Genomic DNA, 22,854 nt, shown 5'->3' with positions numbered 1-22,854 from the left:
GCAGTGGTAAACACGTATTTCAAGAAGAAGGAGGAACACAGGGTGACATACAAGAGTGGAGGAAAGTGCACACAGGTGGATTACATCTTAAGTAGGAGATGCAACCTGAAAGAGATTAGTGACTGTAAGGTTGTGGCAGGGGAGAGTGTAGCTCGACAGCATCGATTGGTGGTCTGTAGGATGACTTTCGAGGTGAGGTTGAGGAAGAGAGTGAGGGCTGAACCAAGGACCAGATGGTGGAAGCTGAAGGAGGAAGACTGTTGCGTGAAATTTAGGGAGGAGGTGAGACAGGCGCTGGATGGTGGTAAAGATGGGTGGGATGATTGGGCAACGGCAGCAGAAGTTGTGAGGGAGATGCTCGGAAGGTACTTGGTGTGACATCTGGACAGAGGAAGGAAGATAAGGAGACTTGGTGGTGGAATGAGGAAGTACAGGAAAGTATAAGGAAGAAGGGGTTGGCTAAAAAGAAGTGGGATAGTCAGAGAGATGAAGAAAGTCGGCAGGAGTATAAGGAGTGGCGTCGAAAAGCAAAAAGAGAGGTGGCAAAGGCCAAGGAAAAGGCATATGACGAGCTGTATGAGAAGCTGGATACAAAAGAAGGGGAAAAGGATTTACACCGATTGGCAAGACAGAGGGACCGAGCTGGGAAGGATGTGCTGCAGGTTCGGGTGATAAAGGACGCAAATGGGAATGTGCTGACGAGTGAGGAGAGTGTGTTGAGAAGGTGGATGGAGTACTTTGAGGAGCTGATGAATGAAGAAAATGAGAGAGAGAGAAGGTTGGAAGAGGTGGAGATAGTGAATCTGGAAGTGGGGTGGATCAGTAAGGATGAAGTGAGGACTGCTATGAAGAAGATGAAAAGTGGAAAGGCGGTTGGCCCAGATGGTATACCAGTGGAGGCATGGAAGTGCTTAGGAGAGATGGCAGTGGGGTTGTTAACCAGATTGTTTAATAAAGTCTTGGAAAGTGAGAGGATGCCGGAGGAGTGGAGATTAAGTGTACTGATTCCGATTTTCAAGAATAAGGGTGATGTGCAGAGCTGTGGAAATTACAGAGGGATAAAGTTGTTAAGCCACACCATGAAGTTGTGGGAAAGAGTAGTGGAAGCTCGGTTGAGAGGAGAGGTGACGATCTGTGAGCAGCAATATGGGTTTATGCCAGGAAAGAGCACCACTGATGCGATGTTTGCTTTAAGAATGTTGATGGAGAAGTATAGGGAAGGCCAGAAAGAGTTACATTGTGTGTTTGTGGATTTAGAGAAAGCTTATGATAGGGTGCCAAGAGAGGAGTTGTGGTATTGTATGAGGAAGTCGGGAGTGGTGGAGAAGTATGTGAGGATCGTGCAGGATATGTATGAGGACAGTGTGACAGCGGTGAGGTGTGCGGTAGGAATGACGGACCGGTTTAAGGTTAAAGTGAGATTGCACCAAGGATCGACTCTGAGCCCTTTCCTGTTTGCAATGGTGATGGACAGGTTGACGGACGAGATCAGACTGGAGTCTCCATGGACCAGGATGTTCGCGGATGACATCATGATCTGTAGGGAGAGTAGGGAGCAGGCTGAATCGAGCCTTGAGAGGTGGAGGTACGCACTGGAGAGAAGGGGAATGTTAGTCAGTCGGAGTAAGACGGAGTACATGTGCGTAAATGAGAGGGAGGGTGGTGGTATGGTGCAGTTGCAAGGAGTTGAGGTGGGGAAGGTGGATTGGTTTAAATACTTGGGATCAACTGTCCAAAGTAACGGAGAGTGTGGGAGAGAAGTGAAAAAGAGAGTGCAGGCAGGATGGAGTGGGTGGAGAAGAGTTGCAGGAGTGATTTGTGACAGAAGGGTAGCTGCAAGAGTGAAGGGGAAAGTATACAAGACGGTAGTGAGACCAGCTATGTTGTATGGTTTGGAGGCGGTGGCGCTAACAAAAAGACAGGAAGCAGAGCTGGAGGTGGCAGAGTGAAAGATGCTGCGATTCTCGTTGGGAGTGACGAGGATGGACAGGATAAGAAATGAGTGTATTAGAGGGACAGCGCAGGTAGGACGGTTTGGAGACAAAGTGAGAGAGGCGAGATTGAGATGGTTTGGACATGTGCACAGGAGGGAAACGGAGTATATCGGGAGAAGGATGTTGAAGATGGAGCCGCCAGGCAGGAGGAGAAGAGGAAGGCCAAAGAAGAGGTTCATGGATGCGGTGAGGGCGGACATGCGGGTGGTTGGAGTGTCAATGGAAGATGTGGAGGATAGAGCAAAATGGAGACAGTTGGTCCGCTGTGGCGACCCCTAGTGGGAGCAAGCCGAAAGAGGAAGAAGAAGAAGAAGAAGTTAGATAATATATACATTTTACTTCGCAAACCTGCAAAGAAAAAAAAAATCGGTTAGTTTGACCCTCAAAGAGCGCCCCCTAGCGGATAACGCCTAAAAACGAACATGGATGATGGGCCAGCAAACATTTTCATGAAATATAGGTTATTTTTTTACCAAAAAAGTAAGGTCTCCCTTTGCCCCAAATTTGATACTGAATTTTTGTCAAGCTCACGGACTACCTCTAGTCTTTCGCACCTGCCTGCAACTTCTATTTTGCCCTCTTCAACCCCACTCTCCTTCCCTTGAAGTTTTTTGTTTTTTTTATTTTTTACACATGGTCAGGGTTCGTGAAAGAGCTGGAGCAGAATTGAAAGTGGGAAACACGAAGAGCAGAGTCAAAATGAGAGTGAGATCAAGGAGAGGGGGAGAAGGACACATGGATTGAACAAACTGCACACAAGATGAATGAAACACAGCAAGAAGAGGAAAGTGGGGATGAAACAGAAAAGGAACAAACCAGCCGATGAAGAAATGAAAAGGGGTGAAGGAGAGAGTGGAAAAAAAAAATCCCAATAACCTGTAAAAAGGGAGTGTTTGGGAATGGGGTCATTAAGGGCATCAACCTGACTGCGATGTGAAAGTACCAGGCCAAACACTCCGCTTCGTCGAAGGAGATCCCATTGATTTTGAGGGTCTTGCTTTCCAATAATGGCAAAGTGTGAGGCATGGGCACCAACCAAAAGGGGAAAGCGGTACTCCATCAAACTGCAAATTAAAAAGTCTTCATATGCTATCAAAAGTTCAGATTGGCCAAGGAAAGACCTTGCATGATGACACACAGTCCTCTATTGTGCAAGGTTGTTGCCATTTGTTCCTTCCATGTTCGCCACCATTTTATATCACACTCTCACTCAAAACCTATCACAAATCCTTTGCTTGCGAATATTGTACATCTGTTCGCCGAGGTGTTCTCAAAATGTCATGATCCCCCAGGTGGGATCCCGAGGGCTCTCAAGAGGGAAGTGTGGATCTGTAATGAGTTTAGAAGATGCAACAAAACTTTTTGAAATGGTCAATTTTTGTTCTAGAATCCAGACTAACATTTCAAAGAGATTTTCTTGCATCTTCAAAACCCCTCTGCTGTCTGGTCATGCAAGCTATAGGGGAGAGTACGTATTAGACAGTGGAGAATACAATGCACAACTCGTACTTGATACTTAATATTGCATGTTTTTTTTACAGCAGTGCAGCACAGATATACTGTCATCCTGGTGTTTCGCAGGTAGCGTGATTCAACATTGTGTGTGCCATCCCTCGAATGGATCGTGTCCCCTCTGCCGGCATTAGTTGGTGGACGTTGAAGATCCAACGGTGTCCTTCACGAAGAGTACGTGAGCTATCGTCAGTTGGGTCAGGTATGGGAGCATGCACTGGAGCAACGCGTCACTGCGTCCATTTTCCGCCGGTACTCCAGGGGCTTCCATATGGCCATCCCCCAGGCGGATGCCTGGCCCATCCCCATCTCCTTGAGATGCTGATCAACATGCTACAACCATGAGGCACGTGGTCGGCCCATTGGCCTCCTCCACTCATGAGGCTCCCTCGCTGAGAGAATCTGGTGAGTAGGATCAGCACCAGGAAAACGAGACACATGTCCATCCAGCTGCAGCTGATGCTCACTGACGATGCAGGTAACAAATCTCATTTAAGTCTCTCTCAGCAACCACTCATTGGACGCAAAGTCCGACCAGCGATAGCCAAGGATTCTCCGAAGAGACTTGGTACCAAAGGTATTAAGCCTCCGTCTCAGATCCTTGGTCAGAGTCTAAGTCTCGCATCCATAGAGCAAGACTAGAAGCGCCAAGGACCTGAAAACTCAGACTTTCGTCCTCCCGCACAGGTACCGGCAGCACCACACCCCATTATCCAGTGAATCCGCAACTCCCCAGGCCCGACCCAGACGTCTATTGACCTCTGGCTCACAGCCAGCAGAGACATGAATTGTCGGCACCATGAACAAATTCCCAATTCCTGCTCTCAGCTGCAGGGGGAACTCCATCAGCCACACTCCCAGCAATGTTGCAACAGGCAGTCATTGGCTGCCCATTAAATGAATGAACAATCCTAAAAAAAATGAATACCACTGTCCTGTGTCCTGGAAAAAAAAAATACTCAATTTCACTCCAACCCAAAATCCAGTGCATAAAACTCCCAACTGATATCATGAAGTTCCAGAAGCAATTCAGAAAAAAAAACATTGAAGAGTAATGTGGGGCAAGGTGCCCTGGTAGGAAAGGCAAAGCCAGGATCTTGCCCCATCTTTCTTACCAAGGCCATCTTGTGCACCAAATTGTACCTTCACACAAAGGATACTTACGTTGGCTTTCAGGGTGTCTTCCGACACAATGAGTAAGGATGTGTTTAAGACTGCAGCAACAACAGTCGATGCCAGTCTGACCTGGTGTACGCTTGCCTGTAAAATAAAACGTTTGATTGCAGTGTATGCTCACGGGTGACAAGGATGTGCATGCATGCTAATAAACAGCCTTAAGAGAACACCGTCTGTCAAACTTTGATGACAGTTCTGAACGATCTGATACCATGACAGTATGTATCGATTCTGTTTCAAACATTTGCAAGGTTTATCCAACAAGTTCTGCCACCCTGTTTGTTACTTTACAAGAAAGAGGTCCAGGTGATTGCAAAACTGTATCTCTACTGTCTCATTATTTATGAATACACCTCTTCATTGTTGTGTTTCCCACAATATATTTTGTTTAAGTCAATAAAGTGAGAGGCTAGCAGGATGTTCTGGAGGTACACACAGTAGCCTATTCAGCTGTCTAGCCAGGGTTCGAATCCTGACTGAGCTATAAACTGTCATCCTGGTGTTTCACAGGCAGGGTGATTCAACAACGTGCGTGCCGTCCCTCGGATGGACGTTAAACTTGGTGTCTGCTCGTGTTAGTTGGTGGATGTTAAAAATTCCATGGTGTCCTTTGTGAAAAGTAGGTGAGATATCACTGGCACCCTGAAAAAAATTCTAAATTCCTGCTTCAACTACTGCTGGGAAGGCAATGACGAGCTAACATTGGGGTGCATCATCCCCTACCCCTCTTTCCTGATGTGTGAAAGTCTCCCTCCATTTTGTCCTTCAACCCCGCTGTTGCTGTTCCCCCACCTCGCTCTCTCTGTGCTGTTCCTTGTATTCTGTTTCGTCATGATCCGTTCTATGTTGTGGCTCTTCAATGAGCCTTGACTTTGCATACAAACAAACAAGAAAAAAAACAAAACATCCAGCATAACCCTTGCCAAGAAACTGCTTCGGCAGCACCGATGCTCTGTTGTAGAGTATGGTACATCAGAATCAGTAGAAATAAATAAATATAATATGAGACAGTACATTAAAGGATACGCGTCTGTGGGAGAAAGCTTCAGGTAAAGAAGACATCCCAAACTCTTATGAAATCCATGGTGATGTTGAAGAATAATGTACAGGGAATAGACCAGGATTTTTTTGCAATTCTTCCAAACACTTACCGATACTTGAAAACTATTCACTGATGGGGTATCATCCTTTCTGGAAGGGACAACGGGATGATCATTCCGACCTGATGGACCACATTCTGGTCGGCCTTCCTCCAGATGACGTGAGGATTATTTTTCACTGTCATTATTCTCGATAACTCCTGCTTTAAGATCGGTGCAACCCGGCTATGGTATCCCACACTGTGACGTTCCCTTCTGACCCTTTTTGGCGACACACGAAGCTCACGACCCACGTTGAACTCCTCGCACAGATTGTCCGCCATTGCTCTCCCGTTTAACCTCACAGTCCAGATGAATGTCCATGTATCAAGCTTGTTGAGTATGCGCTTCCACCCATTGTTGCCCTTCAATGATAATGATGACATCTTTCCTTCTTTTTCCCAGGCCATCACTTTCGAGACAGTTCCTCATGACGCGTCAGCAATTTCTGCAGCCTTTGTCAACGAAGCGACTGCCAAATGCACACCAACAATTACACCCCATCACTGAAGTCTTCTCTTGTGGCTATGCTGGCTCTTATTCTGAATACCAGACCCGAGTTGCATCCAATTTATATATACATGGCGAGAGGATTACCAGGAAGAGATTTGAATGTTTCACACACCGGTCACGTACGTGTGGTGGCCCCATACTTTGTATATATATATATATATATATATATATATATATATATATATATATATATATATATATATATATATATATATATATATATTGTACAGCCTGCGTACCCTGGTGTTTCCATTCTATTGTCCACTATCTGTATGTCTAATGTTTTACCATGTTGCAAATGGAAATTAATTAGCACTTATTACCATTAATGAAGCAAGAGTGCTTAATGTCATTGGCCCAGGCTAGATAGATATCTTAGAGGCAAGTGTGCATACCTCTTGGCCATCATGCGAGCCGAGCTAGCAGGATAACAGCACATTTCAAACTCTTACCATGTGGAAGGTTCCCTTCCAGAGACGCATAAAAACAGTAACTTGAACTCGTTCCGTTTTTGCAAGCCCATGGACCCAGCACCGAATGCTCATGCACGTCACCGTCTGGCAGTTCTTCGTACATCGGGGAAGAATAACATCGGAGGGTGTAAGAGCAAACAATCAAATTGAAAATGCTTTCATGTACTTGTGCAAGATCAAGTTGTCAATGTAATTACCATTTCCCGAACTGTTCGAAGGTTTTCCATGAGGAAACGAGGACCGCGTCCACCAAAGGTGATTGAAAATTCCTCTCCTGTGTGTCCATTTTTGCAATGCATTTTAGATCTCTGTGTAATACAAAAATGTGCTTCAAGTATCGGTAAAGAATAAGGGCTGGAATGTTTAAAAATCCGTCAAGGGTCATCAGTGATGAATTGCCAAGAGGGCCGAGTGAAAGAAACTTATAAACGCTTAAACAGCCTTTTCATTCAATGTCCAAGTCTCGTGGAAAAACTCGTACATACATCCACGTAGGACAAAGGCATTACGAGACATTGCTATACTTTTCTAATGGTTGTTACCCCGCGCACGTGAAGCAAAAAGCGGGGTTAAGCATTTGTTCACTTTGCCTGTCTGTCTGTCTGTCTGTCTACAAACGTCAGTTTATGATCGAGGATCAACTCAATTTTAATTGAATATTATATTTTCAACACAAATCGGAAAACGAACCTGTAGTTTAGCAGTACTTTGGCTCTGAATTTGTCCTGATTGATCATGTGCAGAGAGGAGTGAGATTAAATATATATATATATATATATATATATATATATATATATATATATATATATATATATATATATATATATATATATATATATATATATATATATATATATATATATATATATATATATATATTCTTCTTCTTCTTCTTCTTTTGGCTGCTCCCGTTAGGGGTCGCCACAGCGGATCATCCGTATGATCCGCATAGTGATTTGGCACATGTTTTACGCCGGATGCCCTTCCTGACGCAACCCTGGTCGCCTCTTACGACACAGGGATATGGTACACCTATTTTAACCGGGGTATACACCGGCCCAGTACACTGGTACTCATTTCGCCGACCTCGGAAGGATGGCAGGCTGAGTAAACCCCCTGGTGTATTAATTCAGTGGTCCAACGGGGCTTGAACTCAGGACCTTTTGGATCCCAAGCCGCTGCCCGAACCACTGCGCCAACACCAGATATATATATATATATATATATATATATATATATATATATATATATATATATATATATATATATATATATATATATATATATATATATATATATATATATATACAGTGGGGAGAACAAGTATTTGATAAACTGCCGATTTTGCAGGTTTTCCCACTTACAAATCACGTAGAGGTCTGTAATTTTTATCAGAGGTACACTTCAACTGTGAAAGACGGAATCTAAAACAAAAATCCTGAAAATCACATTGCATGATTTTAAAATAATTAATTTGCATTTTTATTGCATGAAATAAGTATTTGATCACCTCCCAACCAGTAAGAATTCCGGCTCTCACAAACCTGTTAGTTTTGTCTTTAAGAAGCCCTCTCATTCTCCACTCATTACCTGTATTAACTGCACCTGTTGGAACCCGTTATCTGCATAAAAGACAGCTGTCCACACTCAATCAATCAGACTCCAACCTCTCCACAATGGGCAAGACCAGAGAGCTGTCTAAGGACATCAGGGACAAAATTGTAGACTTGCACAAGGCTGGGATGGGCGACAGGACAATAGGCAAGCAGCTTGGTGAAAAGGCAACAACTGTTGGCGCAATTATTAGAAAATGGAAGAAGTTCAAGATAACAGTCAATCTCCCTTGGTCTGGGGCTCCATGCAAGATCTCACCTCGTGGAGCCTCAATTATCATGAGAAAGGTGAGGGATCAGCTCAGAACTACACGGCAGGACCTGGTCAATGACCTGAAGAGAGCTGGGACCACAGTATCAAAGAAAACCATAAGTAACACACGACGCCATCATGGATTAAAATCCTGCAGCGCACACAAGGTCCCTCTGCTCAAGCCAGCGCATGTCCAGGCCCGTCTGAAGTTTGCCAATGACCATCTGGATGATCCAGAGGAGGATGGGAGAAGGTCATGTGGTCTGATGAAACCAAAATAGAGCTTTTTGGTTTAAACTCCACTCGCTGTGTTTGGAGGAAGAAGAAGGATGAGTACAACCCCAAAAACACCATCCCAACCGTGAAGCATGGAGGTGGAAACATCATTCTTTGGGGATGCTTTTCTGCAAAGGGGACAGGACGACTGCACCGTATTGAGGGGAGGATGGATGGGGCCATGTATCATGAGTTCTTGGCCAACAACCTCCTTCGCTCAACAAGAGCATTGAACATGGGTTTTGGCTGGGTCTTCCAGAATGACAACGACCCAAAACACACAGCCAGGGAAACTAAGGAGTGGCTCCGTAAGAGGCATCTCAAGGTCCTGGAGTGGCCAAGTCAGTCTCCAGTCCTGGATCCAAGAGAAAATCTTTGGAGGGAGCTGAAAGTCTGTGTTGCCCAGCGACAGCCCCGAAACCTGAACGATCTGGAGAAGATCTGTCTGGAGGAGTGGGCCAAAATCCCTGCTGCAGTCTGTGCAAACCTGGATAAGAACTACAGGAAACGTCTGATCTCTGTAATTGCAAACAAAGGTTTCTGTACCAAATATTAAGTTCTGTTTATCTGATGTATCAAATACTTATTTCATGCAATAAAATGCAAATTAATTATTTTAAAATCATACAATGTGATTTTCAGGATTTTTGTTTTAGATTCCGTCTTTCACAGTTGAAGTGTACCTATGATAAAAATTACAGACCTCTATGTGCTTTGTAAGTGGGAAAACCTGCAAAATCGGCAGTGTATCAAATACTTGTTCTCCCCACTGTATATATACTAGTAAAGGTGCCCGTCTTCAACGGGCATCACTGGCAACATATGGAAAAAGACAGATAGCATGAATGTATTTTAAACAATATATTATATCATTTTTATCCATTGATTAATTATCATTCAGGTTTTCCCCTTCCACTGTCCCACAGTAGCTCCACTTCGATGACATTACCACGTAGTTTAGTGACTACACAACGTGTACCATTCGTGAGTTCCGGAGGATCCATAGAGCGCATTAAAATTACAGGGCACCCTACTTTAAAATGATCCAAAAGGCGGATCAGTTTCGTCTACATATTCATATCTTGTAGATTTTAGCTGGCCGGATCAGTTTCGTCTCCATATTCATATCTTGTAGAATTTAGCTGATTCTGAAACTGTTAACAGCATGTCGATCGGATGGTTCTGTGATTTTCTACGGTAGTAAACAGAAGTACGACTTAAGCCTGTACACCACTATGTGGAGAACCGAGGACCTAATATTTCACAACAAACTAAAAACTCACAAAATTTGAACATATTTTAAATAAACAATTTATTATAATATCAATTAAATATCATTTTTATCCATCGATAATATGAATCGTTCTGTACAGCTATAGTTGTTCTCCTGGGATCTGCGCATCCATCCACAATCTACGTTCTAATGAAGTGCAGTAGGAATAATAAAAATTCGGATGAACATGAACTGTTTAACTAGCATAATCATCAAAACAAATTTTGAGGGGCCTCTTAAGGAAGACAATAATATCATTACTATATATGTCAAAGCTTGTTTCATTTCATGCAGTAACAAAAATCTGATGGTGGAACAAAAAAAGGGGCGTGCCGAAATATATATATATATATATATATAAATATATATATATATATATATATATATATATATATATATATATATATATATATATATATATATATATATATATATATATATATATTGGACCACTGGACCTCTAGTTTATCTGGGCCCGAGCCTAATGTTGAAACTCAAATTTGGTAGAATTCTGACTAGTGAGTCTGGGGAGGAAGATTTTTGGAGGAATTTCCACGATTTTCCAAAATTTTTACAAAGTTCGCAATTTTGACACATTTCTGGTCAGGTGATCGGCATGACCACCACAATTTAACATCAGGACCCTGTCCTAATGTTGCAACCCAAATTTGGTAGCATTCTGACGGGTGGATCTGGAGGAGATTTTTTTCGGAATTAATGTGATTTTCACAAAAGTTGACCAAGTCGGCCATTTTGTACCACTTCCGGTCACATGATCCACACGACTTCCACAATATAATTAACATCCCTACGCTACCATAATGTTGCAACGTAAATTGGTTCTGGCATTCTGACAGGTGGGTCAAGAGAACACGATTTTTGAAGGAATTTGCGTGACCGCCACACACTTCCAGTAACATGATCAGCATTGCCTTGGCAATTTAACATTAGGACCGTGTCCTAATGTCATGACCCAAATTTGGTAGGATTCTGACGTGGGTCGACAGAAGATTTTTGAAGGAATTTATGCGATTTTCACAAAAATTGACAAAGTCGGCCATTTTGACACACTTCCGGTCACGTGACTGAAATGACCGGAAATTTAATATCCCTACCCTGGCCTTGTGGAACCCAAATTTTGGAGCATTCAAACTGGTGGATCAGGAGAAGATTTTGGAAGGAATTTGTGGGACCACCATTTTGACCGACTTAAGGTCATGTGACCGGAAGGAGCTTTGCAATTCCGATTACCAGTGAGGAGAGAAATGTTGTTGCAAAATTTCAGCCGGATCAGCCCGGCGGTTTGGCTGGAGAAGTCGAAAATGGTGATGGACAGACGGTGTACAAAGACAATACCTGATCTGGAATTCTAATTCCAGATAAGCTAAAAATAGGACCACTGGACCTGTAGCTTATCTGTTCACTGGCCTAATGCTGTAACCCAAATTTGGAAGTATTCTGACTCATGGGTCTGGAGAAGATTTTTTGAAGGAATTTACTAAGGCCGCCATTTTGACCTACTGTACTTAAAGTCATGTGACCAGAACGGGCTTTGCAATTCCCGTTACCAGTCAGGAGCAAAATGTTCCTGCCAAATTTCACTCAGATCGGCCAGGCGGTTTGGCCAGAGAAGTCAAAATAGGAGACGGACAGACGGTGTACAAAGACAATACCTGATCTGGAATTCTAATTCCAGATAAGCTAAAAATTTAGTCTCTATCTGTCTTTCTGGCAGTCAAACAAAATGGAAAGTTACCGTTTTTAAGGATGTCATAAAGAACAGGCACGAATAACTAATGTAGCACATTAAATAAGGTGGTGTGAAAGACGCTGCATCAATGGCGGTAAACTTCTGAATTTTCTTTTTCTCGACAACCTTTAAAATCTTTATTTTATTTCAATTGAATTATGAACTTGGCACTTTCAAAACACTTCAGTTTATCAGTACTTGGACAAAAATATAACATTTTACATCATCACGACCAATCAAATTTTCCGCTCACCGACCACACACACGTCCTCGTTTCTCAAGACTGTGTGGGGTAAGGTGTTCTTTACACTTTGTAGAGTTATCCCTACACTTTAAAAAAAAAAAAAAAAAAAAAAAAATCGGCTCTCTGTCCATCCATCTATCAGTCCATCACGCTATCTCCCCCTAAACGGCTGTTCAGAAATTCACTAAACTTGATAGTTGTGATCACCACGTGGCACGAAGGTGCAAGAGCAGTGCCATTTTTGTCCCCGCCCCTGGGGCAGGGTCAAAACGTGAAATAATAAAATTAATGCAATTATGGGCATATTTTAAAACATTTTTAAATGAAACTTTGTATATGCAATCAGCTTTGGGGGATGCATGAAATATGTAAACATTTTTGAATTTGACCTCTGGTTCATGCCCCACGGGTCGGGACTTGCGGTCACAGGGGTCAAAACGGAATTTTTTAAAACTCAAAATTTGATATTGGATCATTCCTGGTGGAACTTGACATCTTTTTTTTTGACATCTTTCAACTTTGCTTTTGATGGGAAGCGTGGGGATTTACAATGGTGCACCATCGACAATGTTTTGCATTGATTTGCAAATTAAAATTTTTGCACTTTTTATTTGGAGAATTGTCGGAGTACTACGTACCGGTGCAGTGTGTGTTCGTACAATATGGAATATTGGGTTATTCCATGCACTGTAGACTGGAACTGAAATGTTCAACTGCAGTTTTCCCAAGTCGTATTTACCAATATTGTGAATCTGTTCAGACGGGTGACACACGACTCATGTAACGTAATGGTCATAAAACATTTCAATGTAAACGATCCCAAAATATTCAATTCAAACAGACCTACTTGCACAGTGAAATTGAATTGAGGGCCGATGTCATCAAGAGAGTTGATTGTTTTTGGAATGCTTTTGTTTTCTTCAATCTCAATGTAGTCAACATTTGTCTGTCTGAAAAACAGAGTTGATCAGCTTTGCTCTGTGCATTCATTTCCATTGTCCATGCTGCTAGGGGTCGCAAATGCAATGTGCCAATCGTTGCGGAAAATGAATGAAACAAACAGATTTGATAGAGTGAATTTTACTGACTTTACTTGACAATCCAAGAACAGTTAGAGATTAAACCAAAAACAGAAGAACAGATACATCCTACCGTAGCATGACCAGGTTGGCTTCGTATCGTATGGGCACGAACAGGTGGAATTCATTGTCAGGCACAGCCTTGGGATCTTCCTCGCTGTCACTGAAAGGAAGACGGTGATGATTGTATTACAATTTGGACCGACAGGGTTCGTGAAATGCCACAGAGGCCTGAGGAAGAGGCCAATGACACAAGCAAAATGGCACACCTGGTAACTTCCATATCGACTTCAATGTAGTCCAACAGCACTGTGTCACTGAATTCAAACTCTATAGTCCATGTCACCTGGAAAGTATGATAACAATTAAACAACTACTATGGACCATCACCACAGCTGTGCAGTTTTCATTGGAAATTGGATCCAATAAACTGACCACTTCGTGACTATTCCACTGAAAGGCAACCGAACGACGAGGCCACCACCGAAACGTTATATATTGAAGAATTCATTAGATGCTTAAAAATGTTGATGACTTTGTGCAAAATTAAGTTTGTTCTTCCAACCCCAGTGGTTCTCAATAATTTTATAATCACACTTCCCCCTTCGTTGTGTATATATATATATATATATATATATATATATATATATATATATATATATATATATATATATATATATATATATATATATATATATATATATATATATATATATATATATATATATATATATTGTTGCTAATAGGTTTATTGAGGAGATATAGTGCAATAGACTGGACACTCAGCTTAATGTCCATCTGAAGGACAGTGCACATTGTGATGCGACACCATATCTGTGAAGCACTGATCTGACTGTTTATAGTCGGGTTGGGAATCGAACCCAGGCTTGCCAGCTAAAACAAAAATGGTGACAGTGAAGCCAAGTACTAAAGATTGTCTGCACACATATTACCCACGGAATGTCAATCACCTTAACAAGCAATCAAGAGGGAGTGTGATCTCTTGGCACGTGTCACTTCAGTGATGAACTACCAAGAGGGCATTTTGGAAACATGATGTAATGTACATGTATGGTATTCGGTTCACACATTTTCATGCAACTTTCCCTATTCTACATCTGTCCAGAAATTACCTACTTTAACCTTGGAACGAACGGTCACTGAAACAAAATCCATTGAGGTTTGAATGTGATTTGTGGGATAATGGTACCGCACTAATCAAGGGTTAAACAGTTGTTTTTGCAGGCAATTTCTCTTCCTCGTAGTGAGTACATGAATCATATTTTACAATATGCAGTTTAACAATATTTTGAAGCACACACCTCTGTGTTGGACGTGAAAACGGGGTAGTCAACTTTGCAAAGTTTTCCTGTCAAAGCCATGTGATCTTGGCAATCAGTTTCAACTTCTTTATTGGTCTGGGAGTTGTAAAACAAAGATGTAAAGGGGTGGGGGGAGTGGTTTGGGGGGGGGGTGAGGCAAGAGGAACATGATGTATGATGATATTATGGTAAAAATCCCATTAATCCAGGAAAGTTGACCAATTGTTAATGAATCAGCAGTTCAGTATACATGTAAGGTAACAGTCCTGAAAGCTGCATCAAGGCCCAATGCTGTAGTGAAGGTAAATTACCCATACGGATATACCGAGCCACGACACAGTAACAACTTATGGTTTGGGAAAAGATTCCAGAGGTCACCACACATGCCGGAGGCCACCAACATCTCCATAAAGAAATTCCTTCATCAGGTCTCCTCAAGCCTCCTCAACTGCAGCTTTTCAAGGGTTAAAATCACATTCATGTGGTCCGAAGCACCACCGGCGTTCGTCTCGCCTGTGGTTGTAGTTGAGATATGCAGCCAAGATGTATCATGAGCCCAAATTAAACTTTGTATCAAAATAAATTTTTAAGATTTCAAAATCAGTAACACGCTAAACATAGGCACCGCTTCGATAAGGGATGGTAGATAAGGTCCTAGATAAGCTGAACTTCCACCATACTTGCCATAGGTAATAGGTGTCTGCGGTGAGAACAATACCTGTTGTGACCCGGCCAGGAAAAAAAAAAAGAATTGACCACCTTGAGGTGTAAATGTCATTTCTCATTTTTCAATGTTGAAGGTTTCTGGAAGGAATGTTGCTTACCTGTGCACAAATGCAGGCAAAGTGCAGGTTTCGAGAATACGTGATGTTCAACTTGGTGTTGTACGCATTCTCCAGGTGGTTTTCCAGTGTCACATTCAATTGTAACCGAGGAAATCCCGCAACAACAAATGGCAATTTGCTGAAGGAAAGGTAACCAGTAACATTACTCCTTTTTGCCTAAAAATATGAAATATCCATCAATATTTGATTACTTGAATACAAGTGTTGAAAAAGAGACTTCGGAAGACGAAAGAAATTGTGCATAAAACGAGTTTTCAATGCAATGTCTAACGAGTGAGGAAATAAAATCAGTAGACTAGCCAGGAGGCGACGATGGTTAGTGGGCATTATTGAACAATGCCATGATAGGTACAATTGGGTTAGTGGAAGCTTTTGAGGAAGCCCTTCCGTAAAAACCTCTCTTCCGTAAAAATTGACCAAATCAAATCGGATATTTTATATGTTGTACTTATGGACATTACGCACAGCTTCTAGGAAATGAAATTGCGAGAAAAAAAAAATCGAGAATAAATAAATAATAATAATAAAAAATAAATAAAAAATAAAAAGTTCAAGTGGATGTGGCTCCGCCCACAAGGGGCGTGGGACGCCCCTCATACAAAAAGACACAACTAGACCATGATATCTAGCTTGTGTCCAAGTTTCATCAAGATCGCATCAAACGTCACGGAGCTATGCTCTGGAGAGAATCACAAACAGACAGACACACACACAGACACACAGATACAACGAAAATAGTGGTCACTGCTGGCACCCGCGAACCAATTAATACAAGTCCATAAATGATAGCTAGTGCTGCCCTCCGGTGGAAACCAAACAGAATTGCATGGTGTTTCTGACGTGGATGTTGCATGCATTGTTGAATATGAGCAAAAACGAGCAAAAAAACAAAAAACGATGGCATTTTGGTGGAATTTGTTTCGAAAGCCATTAATCAGACGTATTGGCCGATGTATAGTCCCAGTTTCAGCTACTTTCAATGTATAGCCTTTGAGATATGAGCGCCAACACATTTCAGGCGGACGGACTGACAGGCACCAACGTGAATTTTGAAGGTTTTCGTCAAAAACTCAGGAATGCGGAAATGGACGTTGATGAAATTTGGAACATATTACCTCGACGTACAAAGGATTTACTTCTGAAACTTGCAGCTGATTTCATCCAGTAGAAGCTGGGAAACGAATTTTCAGTTCTTGTGTTAAATTTGCATAGAGTCGCAGTGGTTCCTGTATCGTGGGATATCTCATTGCAGTGGTTCCTAGATAGTGGTTCCTATATAGTAGTGTATCCCAGTCGCAGTGGTTCCTAGATAGTGGTTCCTATGTAGTGGTATATCCCAGTCGCAGTGGTTCCTAGATAGTGGTTCCTATATAGTGGTATATCCCAGTCGCAATGGTTCCTATGTCGTGGTGTATCTCAGTCACAGTGGATCCTGTATAGTGGTATATCCCAGTCGCAGTGATTCCTGTATAGTGGTATATCCCAGTCGCAGTGGTTCCTGTATAGTGGTATATCCCAGTCACAATGGTTCCTGTATAGTGGTATATCCCAGTCACAATGGTTCCTGTATAGTGGTATAGCCCAGTCACAATGGTTCCTGCATAGTGGTATATCCCAGTCGCAGTGGTTCCCGTATTGTGGTATATCCCATTCACAATGGTTCCTGTATAGTGGTATATCCCAGTCAGAGTGGTTCCTGTATCGTGGTATATCCCAGTCACAATGGTTCCTGTTTCGTGGAATTGTTGCGGATTTGGAAAACTATCGCACACAATATTCAGGTTCCTATAGCTCAGTTAAATTGGTAAGTATGTGTTTTATAGATAGCTTCCTTTCCCTTGTCGAGTGGGTGGTTAAATGTTCATGCGCTGTGAAGTTATTTTAATAGTCAGGTTTTCTTTTCATTATTTTTACACCTCCAACAACAACTACAACAGCGCCAGCATCGTTTTACCTTCATCTCGCTTCTTGCCACCAACGCCATCGCTCACGTGCGTGACAGCGCGTGCGTGGGCGGAGGCCACGCAGAATACACTTCCTGTGGCTGTTTGGTGGGCGGAGCCCACGCAAAACCATGTTGCTCAACTTCCTGTTGGAGGGGCGGTCCTTTGGAAGAAGGCGGAGTTCGGGGAGGAGCCTCGCAGCGGCCTTCGACCAATCAGTGTGCAGCGGGGAGGGCGGAGACCCCCCCCACCCCCGCGTGGGGTACGAGGAAATAAGAGCGTAGACAGCTGGTCTGAGAAGGGAGGAGAGAGATTTTCGGGAGGAGATTTTCAGAGGAGAGATACAAGATTCGAGATTCGATTGGTGATTGAAGAGGAGACTTCTCCACCGTCCTGGTCGTGGGTCCTGGTCCTCGTCCACGTCCGCCGCCTCCTCCTCCGAATGATCGCGAGCTTGGGCAATCACCGTGACTCACCTTAGCTGGGTTCAGCTGCGCTGGTCCGTCCTACGGTGACCGGAGCTCCGGGAAGGAGGGGACGCCCAGCCGCGCTCTCACGGTCAGCTACCACTGATCTGCAGCCCGACTGTCCTCCGGGCTGGAGATCCAAATAAAGACCAATTGGTCCGATTCTTTGGGTGTGTGTACGTGTGTGTGTTCGTGGCACCAGTTTAGTAAGTAGTAATTGTATGTGCTTTGCTGTACATTATTTGCCTTAGCTCTTGCCTGACGTGCTTCCCTCATTCCCCACCAATTGTATAAATAAACCCCCATTTGTTAAATGTTTTCAGCTCGTTCGCATCTATTCTTTCATTGACTGAGCGTGTCACGTGCCGGGGAATTAGCTGGCCTTTGTCGTTATAACGGGACAATCGGGATTGACGGAACACGGCGATCAAACCGCTCGCATCACACATGGAACGAGCTCGCTAAGCCACTCGTTCCGTGCGGGTGCCGTCGAGGGTGTGAAGACTCGGTAGATCGCCACGTGGTCTCTAGGTATTTTGAGATTTGGCGAATAACCCTGTACAACGTGGTGGAAATATTGATGCTTCACGGTCCAAAACAAAGGACCCATATTCTCCGGAGTTTTCCGGAGAAGTATGATCTGAATTCCGGTTGATCGGTCGAGCCGACTTGCGGCTCCATCTAGCGGTCATGCTCGCAGCCGACGTCCGGCCCCGCAACAATTGGTAGTCAGGAGTGCGGTGTGAACCCATCCACCTACGTAAATTTGCAGGTTCGAATCCGGCCCCCACAACAATTGGTAGTCAGGAGTGCGATTCGGCCCTTCAGCCTCCGTAGAGAAATTAACGGATTTGGATCAGGGGTGTAGGGAGCGAACCCCCCCCCCCCCGTCTCCCCAAATTGCGAGCGTTATTAAATTTTATTCCCCGCACGCAACATGTCTAGTCAAGCCGATATGGACAGGTGGGTGGTGAGGTAGATGTAAATTTTGATGAACCCATGGTCCAGGACACCACCATGCAGGAACTTTCCCCGCAACCAAACCCAGAGGTTGCAATGGGCGCGGCGGACGAACACCCCCCCCCCCCCACGTGCGATTTCGCCAACTGATCGGATGATGGAGATGTTTGAGGCGTTGATGGGGAAAATGGACGCAAACACGCAGGATATGCAAAACAAAATGGACGCAAACACGCAGGATATGCAAAACAAAATGGACGCAAATGCGCAAGCGATGGGAAGCCGAATGGATGCAAATATGCAAACACTGCGGGGTGAGATGCAGTGCATGGGGTTAGGTCTGCAGACAAGTGTGGATGGCATGAAGGGCATAATGACGGTTGCGAGTGACGAAACGCAGACAACGGAGTGCAAGATGGTGACGCCATGTGGTGGAACGAACGAGCCGAGGAGGAGTGTGGAGGTTTGTCGACCCGCAATGGAGACGGGTGAGGTCGAGACGAGAGACGCCGTCACAATAATTATGGAGACGTGTAGGACGAGACACGTGGAGGTGACGGAGAAATTAACGGTGACGGAGACGCGGATAATAAAAAAAATAAAGGAAGAAACTAATAAACACGAGGAGACAAAAGGGGTGACGGAGACACAAATAATAAAAGAGACGACGAAAAGAACAACAGAGATGCGGGAGATAGAAAAGGTAGAGGAGGAACTACACGATACAAAGGAGCACACACACACGTGGGAGTAATAGGGGACAATGGGGGTGAGCTTGGGGAATGTGTTGGGACCCGATGTGAGAGGCAGGATGGCATCCTTAAGGAACGAGGGGAGACGCTATGCCCCCTTGAAGCGGATCACGACCAGGTGGGTTCGGTAGCGCCGTGCGAGGTTGAGGGGATGAGTGCTGTGAACGGGAGCACGTGCAGCTTGAGGGGTAAAGAGACCCCGGGACCCCTTGTGTTAATGCGAATCCCCAGAGTGAATGTCCCGGTGTGTGTGGTAAAAGGTACGAGTGTCAAAATGTGTGGTGAAACGTGCGCATAGTGTGAGCGTCATGGCGTGCGTGAGTGTCATGGCGTGCGTGAGTAAAAATGCATGCGTGAGTGTCATGGCGTGCGTGAGTAAAAAGGCGTGCGTGAGTAAAAAGGTGTGCGTGAGTAAAAAGGGGTGCGTGAGTAAAATGGCGTGCGTGAGTAAAAAGGCGTGCGTGAGTAAAAAGGCGTGCGTGAGTAAAAAGGCGTGCGTGAGTAAAATGGCGTGCGTGAGTAAAATGGCGTGCGTGAGTAAAAAGGCGTGCGTGAGTAAAATGGCGTGCGTGAGTAAAATGGCGTGCGTGAGTAAAAAGGTGTGCGTGAGTAAAATGGCGTGCGCGAGTAAAATGGCGTGCGTGAGTAAAATGGCGTGCGTGAGTAAAATGGCGTGCGTGAGTAAAAAGGTGTGCGCGAGTAAAATGGCGTGCGCGAGTAAAATGGCGTGCGTGAGTAAAAAGGTGTGCGTGAGTAAAATGGCGTGCGTGAGTAAAAAGGCGTGCGCGAGTAAAATGGCGTGCGTGAGTAAAAAGGTGTGCGTGAGTAAAAAGGTGTGCGTGAGTAAAATGGCGTGCGTGAGTAAAAAGGCGTGCGTGAGTAAAATGGTGTGCGCGAGTAAAATGGCGTGCGTGAGTAAAAAGGTGTGCGTGAGTAAAATGGCGTGCGTGAGTAAAAAGGTGTGCGTGAGTAAAAAGGTGTGCGTGAGTAAAATGGCGTGCGCGAGTAAAATGGCGTGCGTGAGTAAAAAGGTGTGCGTGAGTAAAATGGCGTGCGTGAGTAAAAAGGCGTGCGTGAGTAAAATGGCGTGCGTGAGTAAAAAGGCGTGCGTGAGTAAAATGGCGTGCGTGAGTAAAATGGCGTGCGTGAGTAAAAAGGCGTGCGTGAGTAAAAAGGCGTGCGTGAGTAAAAAGGCGTGCGTGAGTAAAAAGGCGTGCGTGAGTAAAAAGGCGTGCGTGAGTAAAAAGGCGTGCGTGAGTAAAAAGGCGTGCGTGAGTAAAAAGGCGTGCGTGAGTAAAATGGCGTGCGTGAGTAAAAAGGTGTGCGTGAGTAAAATGGCGTGCGTGAGTAAAAAGGCGTGCGTGAGTAAAAAGGCGTGCGTGAGTAAAAAGGCGTGCGTGAGTAAAAAGGCGTGCGTGAGTAAAAAGGCGTGCGTGAGTAAAAAGGCGTGCGCGAGTAAAATGGCGTGCGTGAGTAAAAAGGTGTGCGTGAGTAAAAAGGTGTGCGTGAGTAAAAAGGTGTGCGTGAGTGCACGCATGGAAATGGACTTCGGATGGTTTCAGATGGGAGACGGATGTGGCGACCCTTCTGCACCGTCTTGGGTTAATTTGGTTAACGCGCCGGGTTCGTGCGAGGTCCGTGGCGCACTTCGCGCACGGCCTGCACGTGCGCGTCTGCACGATCTGGCCCGGAAACGTTCCACGTCGGACACAAGCCGGCCGCGTGGACGGTTAAAATGGCGGCGAGTAATTGAATTCGGAACACGCGGGTTGTCATGTGCAAAGCTCCACGTGCAGTGTACCGCTCGTTCTGTTCGCGGAACGCACGGAGCGGGTTTCCGGGACGTCACGCGCGTGCCAGCCTACACCGGAAACCGCGCAGGCTCGGTGTGCGAGTGACATCACCGGGAATCTCGCGGCACGAATGCCGGAGAAACAGCGCACGTGGACACGCGTGGGGAATCCCATGAAAGCGAGCGCTGATTGGAATTGGCAGAGTGACGTCAATACAAGGCTGCACGGATCGGCCTTCGGAAGGAACGTTGGCATCGCCCATAGGGACGAACGGGCATTGCAAAAAATGTTGTTTCATGAAGCAAACAAACAGTTTATCTATTTAATGTTACAATTCCGTTTATGTTAATTTTTTGTTTATATAGTTGAGGCTTGTGGAAGAGCTAGTACCATACACTGAATGCATTAGGACATAACAGGATGCAAAAGGAACAGTAGAGAGAGGGGGGAAACCCAACAGCGGAATGGAAGGTCAAGATAAATAGAGATAGGGAGAGGTGGAGAGATAGGGAGATAGGGAAATAGAGAAAAGATAGAGAGATGATAGAGAGATAGGAAGATTATAGAGATATGATAGGGAGATAGGAAGATGATAGAGAGATGATAGAGAGATAGGAAGATGATAGAGAGATGATAGAGAGATAGGAAGATGATAGAGAGATGATAGAGAGATAGGAAGATGATAGAGAGATGATAGAGAGATAGGAAGATGATAGAGAGATGATAGGGAGATAGGAAGATGATAAAGAGATGATAGAGAGATAGGAAGATGATAGAGAGATGATAGAGAGATAGGAAGATGATAGAGAGATGATAGGGAGATAGGAAGATGATAGAGAGATGATAGGGAGATAGGAAGATGATAGAGAGATGATAGGGAGATAGGAAGATGATAGAGAGATGATAGGGAGATGAAAGAGAGATAGATTTTGGCAAACAATGGGTGTGGGGAGGAAGGGGGGGGGGGAGGAGAAGAGGACGTGTAGGGTGGACAAGATGCATACTCCAAGGAAGGAAAACTGGATATTTGGATGGAGGTGGTATTGTGGTGGGGGAGGAGGGGGGCGGGTTAATGAGGATAGAAAAGATCATGGTTTTGGATTGGGGACAATCTGAGATAGTGGTAAATCTGAGATAGCTGTCTTGAAGACATGAAGGGAAGAATAAGATTGAAGAGAATGTGGAAGTTTGTTTCACAGGTGGGAAAAAGGAGGAAAAAAAAATAAGTGGAGGTGAGCAGTAATCCTGGATTTCAGTAGTTTCACCAAAAGGGGATTGGTGGAGGACTGTGTGTGGGCAGCAGAAACCTGGGGAGGCGGACAAAGCACGCAAGGAGAAAATAAATGTCGTGCAAGCTGTTCGAAAAGGCCTTCAGCAGTCTTACCTCGTGCCGTGGACATTGCTCTTGACGTGTAGCACAAGGTTGGTCACGCACTCGTCATCAAGGCCGCAGTCTTTCTTAAACGGGATCTGCAGC

General features: G+C 44.3%; 1 protein-coding gene across 3 annotated transcripts in view; it reads right to left on the bottom strand.

Moving 5' to 3' along the window:
- LOC147016711 (integrin alpha-1-like) overlaps positions 1 to 22,854 on the bottom strand; it is a 254,090-nt gene that overhangs the window by 18,163 nt on the left and 213,073 nt on the right. For 2 of the 3 annotated variants that reach the window (XM_085847854.1, XM_085847853.1), the window contains 10 exons: positions 22,762 to 22,847; positions 15,442 to 15,580; positions 14,618 to 14,713; positions 13,565 to 13,641; positions 13,369 to 13,458; positions 13,064 to 13,166; positions 12,855 to 12,968; positions 7,005 to 7,115; positions 6,787 to 6,900; positions 4,671 to 4,766 (listed from right to left, as the gene is read on the bottom strand). In XM_085847854.1, the coding sequence (XP_085703980.1) occupies positions 4,671 to 4,766; positions 6,787 to 6,900; positions 7,005 to 7,115; positions 12,855 to 12,968; positions 13,064 to 13,166; positions 13,369 to 13,458; positions 13,565 to 13,641; positions 14,618 to 14,713; positions 15,442 to 15,580; positions 22,762 to 22,847 (1,026 nt within the window). Of the gene's footprint in view, positions 1 to 4,670; positions 4,767 to 6,786; positions 6,901 to 7,004; positions 7,116 to 12,854; positions 12,969 to 13,063; positions 13,167 to 13,368; positions 13,459 to 13,564; positions 13,642 to 14,617; positions 14,714 to 15,441; positions 15,581 to 22,761; positions 22,848 to 22,854 lie in introns of those variants that run through there. The other variant, XR_015049650.1, reaches the window with a different exon arrangement.

This window comes from Eptatretus burgeri, chromosome 11 (assembly GCF_056783735.1).
Source record: "Eptatretus burgeri isolate ZD-2024b chromosome 11, Ebu_testis_v1, whole genome shotgun sequence".
Lineage (NCBI taxonomy): Eukaryota > Metazoa > Chordata > Myxini > Myxiniformes > Myxinidae > Eptatretus > Eptatretus burgeri.
Note: the sequence above shows the minus strand (reverse complement) of the source record. Positions and strands in the feature narration are given on the sequence as shown.